This window comes from Carex rostrata, chromosome 10, assembly GCF_964058835.1.
Source record: "Carex rostrata chromosome 10, lpCarRost1.2, whole genome shotgun sequence".
In the NCBI taxonomy this organism is placed as follows: Eukaryota; Viridiplantae; Streptophyta; class Magnoliopsida; order Poales; family Cyperaceae; genus Carex; species Carex rostrata.
In genome coordinates this window covers 8943639-8952541 of record NC_135927.1, presented here as the reverse complement: position 1 = coordinate 8952541, position 8903 = coordinate 8943639, and the positions used below count along the sequence as shown (strand labels likewise).

Genomic DNA, 8903 nt, shown 5'->3' with positions numbered 1-8903 from the left:
ATGTGCCGTAGAACTCGTGAAATCAATCACAAGCTTCAAAGTGAATGTAAGCATAGATTGCTGCAATGCAGTTAGTGATGTGAGTGAAAAGTGCCTCTCCATTTTTGGCAGTCTATTTGCGCCTCTGTTGAGGAGTCATTGCATTGTATTTTTTCTGAATGCTCCACTGGCCGAGGGCCCCGGGAGTTCTGCTTGAGTGGCAGGAGGAGAACAAGATGATTGTACTAATATAAATAACTGCTTGAATTATGATTTAGTATCTTTTCTTATAGCATGATTGTGGTCATCACACAGAAAAATAAGGCACTTGAGTTCAGTTTCCATCTCTTGATGTCTTTTTTTTTTTTTTTTTTTCATGTATTTGTTTTACAAGTAATGTGGTAAAATAAACTGAGAAAACATAAATTTAAATTAAGTTGCTGGTAAAATGAATATATCTCTGCTGATTTATTTTCGTGTTTCCTGACATCGCGGTGGCCACAGATAGAAGTTGTGCAGTGTCGTATGATGGGACACGCAATGGGGCGGAAGTAGACAGAAGAAAAGAGTGTCCTTTATTTTTATTTTTTTTAATTTATACAAAAAAATATATTAGTTGCCCCCTCATAAAATGAAATTACACAACTCTTATTTATCTAGCCCCCCCCTTCTATCTCAATTTTCTAGTTCCACCCCGGACATGCAACCAAATAAATCAACTTAGCTGTGTGTGATGCATCAACCAACCGACGGTTTAAAACCGATCTGATGAAAAAAATAAATTTAAAACATCTCATGCAGCGCCTGTTGTAGCATGCAAGTTACTGGTGATATAAATTCAGAGTGCTTGAAATATGTAATACAACAATAAATAAGTATTTACTGATTCTATTTAATGAAATAGTGTCTTCTACTCATAAGTCGCACATTCAATTTTGTAAATGCACCAAAACTAATTACCACATTTATATTTTGTCATATTGAAAAAGAAAAACATAGAACACCATATTGTTTTGAGGGATAAAATTCATTTATTTTTAAGTGCCAGTACAACATTTATTTTTTACACAAAGTTCACAACTGAATACATATCATGTAATTCTCAAGCATCATATAATATATATGTAGTTCCGCTTAAACACCTGTTTTCTCGGCATTGCGCAGATACTTCCTTGCGGGTAGAGGAGGGGAAGGAGGGCAATTATTGGTTTTGGAACATGGCCTTTGCTAGGGTTCTCCGGGTTGCTTGTTGCATTTCTGACCCGGCAACCGAGGGCATATAGGATCGGCAGTAGGAGGAGGATAATCTATCTCAGTAGCACATGCCAGTGAACAAACAATGCAAACGAGCAACAGAACAACCAAACCTCTATGCATATCTACGTACCATGGTTAGAGAGAGAGAGAGAGAGAGTAGAAGGAGATACGAATTGATATATGTTTGATTGTTGCTGTATGTTTCAGGGCTAATTGAGCACAACTATTAATAGTGGCTTACTGAATCCTAAGGTAAAATTATAAAGGGGTAAGGCTAAGGTGCTATGGGTTGCATAGAGGGTTACGGTGCTACGGTTTAAAATTCGATTTTTCAAAATTCAAACGGTCGATTCGAACTGTTCATCTTGTTCTCCATATTAATATGTGTTTGGAGACCAAATTTTACATTTTTTGGAAATTTTTTTTTTTTTTTTAGATAGGTAGAAAATCAAATATCTGAATGGTGCATAATTTTTTAGATCATCTGATTTTCTACCTATCTAAAAAATAGTAAATTTTTTTCAAAAAATGTAAAATTTGGTCTCCAAACACATATTAATATGGAAAACAAGATGAACGGTTCGGATCGACCGTTTGAATTTTGAAAACTCAAATTTTGAGCCATTGCACCGTAGTCCTCTATGCAACCCATAGCACCTTAGCCTTACCCATTATAAAGATTTTTTGATAATATAATATTAATTGTAAGAGACACCTGAGAAAATCTTTAGTTTGTCTGATTACACAAGAATAAATGTATGTTACTTTATAGCTATCTGATAAAAAAAAAAAAAAAAACAGTTCTATCTGCGTCAAAATTCGGACGGTTTAGATTCACAAGACCATTTAAATTTATTAAGTTTTAAAAAATTCGGACAGTTTAGATTCACAAGACCATTTAAATTTATTAAGTTTTAAATTTATTTGCACGAATCTCAATGCATATTGGATGGTTTACATCCAACTTTGAATAAAATTAGTCCAAAATTCTTTGGACAAAACTCAATTCTTCTAAAAAAAAATTAGAATAAATAGTTACAAGTATATATCCTCGAGTAAAAATTGACAAAATATTTGATACAATTTATTGAAATATACGGCTTAATTGATTCATTAATTTTGTTCTGTAACAGGCTATGAGAAAAATTCCTATTTCACACTCTTATTTTGTTAATATGCAGAATTAGATGTGTTTTTAAGAATAAGCTAGTTGCTTTTAGCATGTACTATTAAAATAATGACAAAATGGTTGTGTATTTTTAATATTAAACTAGTTAATTTTAAAAAAAAGTATTATAGTTGTAAACAATTAGCTACTTTATTTTGATATATATTTATTCCGTTTCACACATATATTTATAATTTTCATAGTGTGTCTGTTTATGATGCAGAAATGCAATGATTATAATTCTTAACGACTTTCTCACCATCATCAGACGTATCTAAAATAACTATATATGTTAAAAAGAACTAAAAAAAAATGTGAAAATGAACCAAGTGTTTACAAGAACAATATTTTTAAAAATATGCAGCAATACATTCATTCTTTACATGATTATATGTTAAACTTAAAAAGTAACTAATTTTGTAAAACTAATTATTAAAAACACAACATAACTGATTAAAAAACAGTTGAACTAGACATCTTGACATGGATGCAAGATTGAAAATAAAATGATCCTTCAATGAAGTTCCTGTGCCAAAATGAAGTTCTCGTGCCAAAATGAAGTTCTCTTATTGTTATTATTTCTCATCGTTTATGTTTTGTTAAATTTTGTGGAGGGATGACTAAGTTGTGTATCTAGTATGTGTACTGCTAAGGGATGCATGTCAGCCAAATAGAAAAGCTCTCAACTCTCAAGTGTTATTGTTTTTATGATAATCCATTCACTGCTTTTACTTGCTCATGTATATACCCATGTCATCTCCTTTTCTGTTTCTCCTTGGAAAAAAGAAAAAAAGAAAAAAAAAAAATAGGCGTGATAAATGTTGACTTGTTAAAATTGTCTAATGATAGTGCAGATCATCTTAAATTGAAAGTTGAAATAATTGATTAATATCAATTAAGGGGCCTATATTTAAATCCCAAGTCCAATGAAATATCATGATGCATGTACAACATATTTGGTTTGTACCAAACTGTTTTCTCTATGGTACAAAAAAACACTATCAAGTCCCTCTTCCTGGTTTTATGAGGGGTTTTCCTGGGCTTATGACTCAAGCGTACAAAAATATATATGAAACAATTGTTGATAATGTTTAAAGTACTAATCTGGAAATAAAATTAACATGACATGTTAGAAACAAAACAGTTTTTGACCAACATGGTTTCTCTGTTTCTCTTCCTAATACAAAATACAGGTTTTGCTCAGATATTAGTCAAATCAAAACGAAAATTATTAAATAAGCTATCAACTTTATATCAACTCACAACATATCTAAGAGCAAAGAGGATACCTGAGCGTACCACCAACATCCATGAAAACTAACTGTTACCGATTCCATCCATCACAACTAAAAATCCATTACAGGAAATACAACCTCTAGTTTTAATAAGAACACTAAATTCACCAATATGTCAACGCCGCCGTTTCCTATCATCATCCTGCTCGGAGTCTGAGTCGCCTCTCTCTCGAAACCTGGGGTTTTTCTCCTGCACCCAAGAATAAAAAATTTCACTTTCTGCTGTTTTTGTCATTATTACCTTATTTTTGTTGTTGCTTTTATTTTCTATTTGAGCAATTTTGTTATCAACCATAAGAAGTTCAATCGGAATATATATCATTAGATTCAGTCTCTCTTAGGCTACAGTACTATGCATAGCACACACCGGTCCGTACTTTGGCTTCATATTTCTGTTTCCAGAGTCCAAACGGTCGACCAGAACCGCTCAACATGATTTCTATGTGAAAATATACTTGGAGACTAATTTTATATTTTTCAGAATTATTTTACTTTTTATTTAGATAGGTAGAAAATCACCTGATCTAAAGATTCTGGACCATTCGAAATGAGTACGGAAATCAAGTTGAGCGGTTCCGATTGATCATTTGAACTTTCAAAACGAAATTATTAAGGCATAGTACGGACCGACTTGCGCTATGCATAGTGCAATAGCCTCACTCAAAGATAAAAATACTAATGATCTTCTACACAAGCTTGGAACTAGGCAAGCATTATCATCTCAAATAATAATAGTAGGTTATTGTACTGAATAAACTACCGAATAAATTGAATAAATTCCATACTAGCTGGATTAGGTGCATCTAATATATTGGATAGCAGTATTAATACTGAGTGGTACATCACCATGATACCAACAAAAAAAAATGCATACCTGTCTTGTATTCTTCTCTGGGTCCCTCCTGAAGTCATTATCAGAGCCTCTTCTGTCATCATCCCGGTACCGCTTTCTTTGAAAATCTATTTCATAATTATGTGGCAGAAAGGTGCTTTTAGTTTGGTACAGTAAATAAACTAACCCATCATCAACTCTACAACTACAAACCAACAATCATGTCCCTTTAAAAAACTATGGGTGCTCTGTAAGACTGATAATATCAATTATTACAACCCTAAAAAAAAACCAGAATTGATCCTCAGCTCTTCTTCCAATTTTCTTCAACAAAACCCCAATTACCATCCTACCCTAAAGCTCTTTCACCCAATTTTCTTCAACAAAACCCCAATTACCATCCTACCCTACAGCCATTTCTTGGTAGGGGTGTTCACTGAATCCGGTTTATTTGGTTTTCAACCAAACTGACAAATTTTGGATTAACGGTTCGGTTTGGTTGAAATTTTGAATTACTTCGGCTTTTTTTTATCTTTGGTTTGGCTTAATATCTCTTAGTTTGGTTCAACCAAAAAAACCAAAAGTACTTGATATTTATTTGAATTACTTCGTTGTTTTTATATTTGGTTCAGTTCAATTTGTCTCATTTCAGTTCGACTGATATATATGTTGATATTTATTTCTATGATTATTTAATCTATTTGTGTATGTATTGAGTTTTGACCTTTTGAAATTTAATCTCTTATTTTGGTTCAACCAAACTGACCAAAATTTACTTTGGTTTTCTTGGTTCGGTTGGTATTCAGTTGACAAGTTTGTTCGGTTGGTTTGGTTAGATTTTTGAAAACCAAATCAAATTTTGTTTTAACCGAACCGACCGTTAGAACACCCCTATTTCTTGGCATGACTAGTTTGGGAACTCTTTTAAAATTTTTTGGAAATGACAACGGGTGGGAGTCAATGATCCATAGTTAGTCCCGGTAACTAGCTACAACAAACCTTTGATATTTAATCTTACTTGCATATAAAATAATTCATAAATTACTTATTCCTATTCAACATTTTTTACCTCCACCGTGCCGGCGAGGTCCTCCATAGTCTCTATCTCTACCATCTATACATGAAATAAGTAAAGGTATCAATTTTTGCCAGTTTGCCAGGAAATACTGAATGTTCACAAATTGCAACAAGTTCATAACTTAAAGCTGGTGCGGTCCCATATAAAAATTTCAAAGACCTATTCAAGGATCCACTCTTTATCTGTTGTTCCAGCTCTCTTTCCCCATTTAACCCTACTCAGGCCATAATTAGTACCATATTCATCTCGTATTAGGCTCTGTACCAACTAGTTGGGCACTAATTAATCGCTAGAAATAATAGTTTTCAGACCTCTATAAAATGTCTTGCACAGTAAAGTACCAATATAGTGACTCACATTGAGGTGGCTGAAAAGCATTGAGGGACCCACCACCATAATCAACAAGCTGTCTCTGTTGTTCCAATTCCTTCTGTACCATCTTTCCGTACCCACCTCGACCAGGGTCATAGTCGGTACGGTACTCATCACGTACCTGTCCACCACTGCGCCCCCGACCCCACTGACGCCCTTCCTCAAATCCCCAGTCAAAGTCAACTCTGATTGGCCGGTCATCCAGCATTGTACCGCTTATGTACTTCACTGCATCCTCTGCATCTTCCCTGGAATAGAGCCTAAAAAATAAAAGAAAGTAAATAAAGAAGCAATAATTTCATTAACATAATATTGTGTATCACTACAAAAAAAATGTTTATATGCCCATTTAAAACATTGAAAATAGCACATGTAACCCTCATGAAATATCTATAAAGGTACAAAATTTCTCTTCTTTTCTTCCCCCAGCATATAACCATGCAGAGTCCAGAGGATATATAACATGTATAATATTTTATCATTTTGCATCTGCAAACAGACACGGTCATGAAATGTTTATATGCCCATTTAAAACATGGAAAATATAACATGTAACCCTCATGAAATGTCTATAAAGGTATGAAACTGCCCCTCTTTTATTCCCCAGCATACAGCTGTGCAAAGTCTATAGGATATATAACATGTATAATATCAATTTTTATCTGCAAACATCAAAGTTGCCCTTTTGCTGGGTATAGATGAAGTAAAATCACACTCAAATAAACAACAGAAACTATAATCAAGTAGCACACTTGATATAATCATGTGTTGTTTCAGGATTGCAAGATCAAACAGAAATGAAAAGCACTGGACCTGGAAGTTTCAACCAAATATTCGTCGATTCGCTTTCGACTAAATTAGCATTGATTAAGCTTCATTTATCATTGGTTCAAGCAATATTTTCAGACAAAATTTTGCAGAAGTTTATTTAGGAGTCCAATATTAATACAAAAGTTTATTTAGGAGTCCAATATTAATACAAATAAATAATGATAGATTAGAATTCATGTGCCCCGTTCTCCTTGCTAGCTCTCTTCTTACCTGTTTCTTACTTCAGCGAAAACCCTAGCCACCTGTCTAGGAACCTGTTTGCATGACAACTGGACCCACCAACTTACCACCTCTCACTTTTGCTTTAAAAACAAAACAAAATAAAAGGAAAAAAAATAGCAACTTACGAAACAAAACAGAAGCCACAGGGAGTCTTGCTGTTCTTGTCAAGTCCCATTATTATTTTCTTTATCTCACCAGCTCTGGTGAACAATTCATACACCTGTCAATATATCACGCCTTTTTAAAATTTGATTGGTAACTTGGGACAATGAGAAAAAATAGAGCCAGTTAAAGTTCATATACTCAAAATGGTCCAATTAGTTTAAGTATTTATTTTAAAGAAATTTTGGAACTCTATCTTTGTGAAAGACAGTATAATAGAACATTTTCGAGAAAAAAAATTAATGAACAAAGAATATTAAGTACAAAAAAACCAGTATCAGCACAAGATAAAGAAGTTAACGATTACAAGTCAGGATTCATTGAACTGCTTGGTTTACAAATTTTCAAAAACCTGTCAATTTAAAATTAGATTACAAAAAGTTCATATAAGCAAAATGGTTCAATTAGTTTAATGTACTTATTTTGAAACAAATTCAGAACTCTAGCTATGTGGCAAACAGTATAATAGACCATTTTTGAGAAAAAAAAATTAGTGAACTAAGAAAATTAAGTACAAAAACCAGTATCAGCAAAAAATAACCAAGTTAATTGAACTGCTTGGTTCACAGTTTTTTTTAATAAAAGACAGAATCTGACACAAACTAGACCCAACCGTTGAAAGACAGAATCAACTGGTACGAATCGGTACCTGCTCCTCAGTGGTGTAGAAAGACATGTTGCCAATGTAGAGAGTGATGGAAGCCTGTAGAGCTTGCTCATACTCCTCTTGTGTACCGGGAAACCGCCTGTCCCGGTACGCCGACAACTTGCTCGGATCCTACACAAAACCCCAAGAATTAGCACATCTAAACAGAAACCTATGGAATTGATTGAGCAACCGTAAGGGTTGCTTCGCAAAATGAGGTGCAAAATTGAGGTTTACCTTGAATAAAGAAGCCATTGGAGGGAGGCACAAAGAGAGATTGATTCGGAGTAGAGAAGGTCGAATTAAGCGAAATTGGGAGAAAAAATGGGTAAAGATTTTGACATAACAGATTTTACTACGTGCAGCGCACAAAACATATGGAGCGCTGTTTTGATTCTATAGTCCGTACGCTGCATGAAGCCAAAACTACTCTGTTAAAAAAATTTAAATGGAGAAGGAAATTGGGAGAAAAAATGGGTAAATATATTAACAGAATAATATTTACTTCATGCAGCGGACAAACCATATGCAGCGCTGTTTTGATTCTATAATCCGTGTGCTGCATGAAGCGAAAACTACTCTGTTAAAACATTTAAATGGAGACCTTGGTCGCTTGTCAATACTACCTAACCTGAATCCGCATCACCCCAGGTACCTGAGGTGCAAGTTCTGAATCTGGACAATTCATTTCACTTGACACGAATCTCAAAGCAGGCTACCGGATTGAGTTTAGCATGGATGGAATTAATCTGGATCGTCCATTTTATAATTGCACCTCAGGTACCTGGGCGGATACGGACTCACCTAACCTAGGGTTTGCGCGAAAGAATTGGAATCACGTAAAGTAGCTCAAAAATTTGTTCTGATCAGGACCGTCAGATCTCTTCGGCACGAATGTTAAGGGATCCCGTGCATTCCACCTCGTACTGGATTGGGCCGGATTCTAATCGGACGGTCTGATCTAAAATCAAAGCGGATAGCGGTTAGCGGGTTTACCTCCAAGTCCGATAAAAGCGAATGCGCTCAGGTTCCGTGGCGATATGTTTATTTGGTAGTTGGAA

The 8903-nt window shown here is 34.4% G+C and overlaps 1 protein-coding gene across 1 annotated transcript; it reads right to left on the bottom strand.

Moving 5' to 3' along the window:
• Window positions 1-3494: 3494 nt before the first annotated feature.
• On the bottom strand, window positions 3495-8297 carry CBP20 (CAP-binding protein 20). Its single transcript, XM_078309837.1, has 7 exons — window positions 8080-8297; window positions 7846-7974; window positions 7160-7254; window positions 5967-6241; window positions 5601-5645; window positions 4574-4659; window positions 3495-3889 (listed from the first exon to the last, which is right to left on the bottom strand). The coding sequence occupies exons 1-7, from the start codon at window positions 8095-8097 to the stop codon at window positions 3815-3817; spliced, it is 723 nt and encodes a 240-aa protein (XP_078165963.1). The 5' UTR covers window positions 8098-8297; the 3' UTR covers window positions 3495-3814.
• Between the last annotated feature and the right edge of the window lie 606 nt (window positions 8298-8903).

Bases quoted from the DNA above. Each gene is read 5' to 3' on its own strand.
- CBP20 (XM_078309837.1), bottom strand. The intron at 4,660-5,600 runs GTAAAAAATGTT...ATTATGAAATAG, and splicing joins ACCTCGCCGGCACGGTGGAG to ATTTTCAAAGAAAGCGGTAC. The intron at 3,890-4,573 runs GTATGCATTTTT...TCTTGGGTGCAG, and splicing joins CAGAGAAGAATACAAGACAG to GAGAAAAACCCCAGGTTTCG.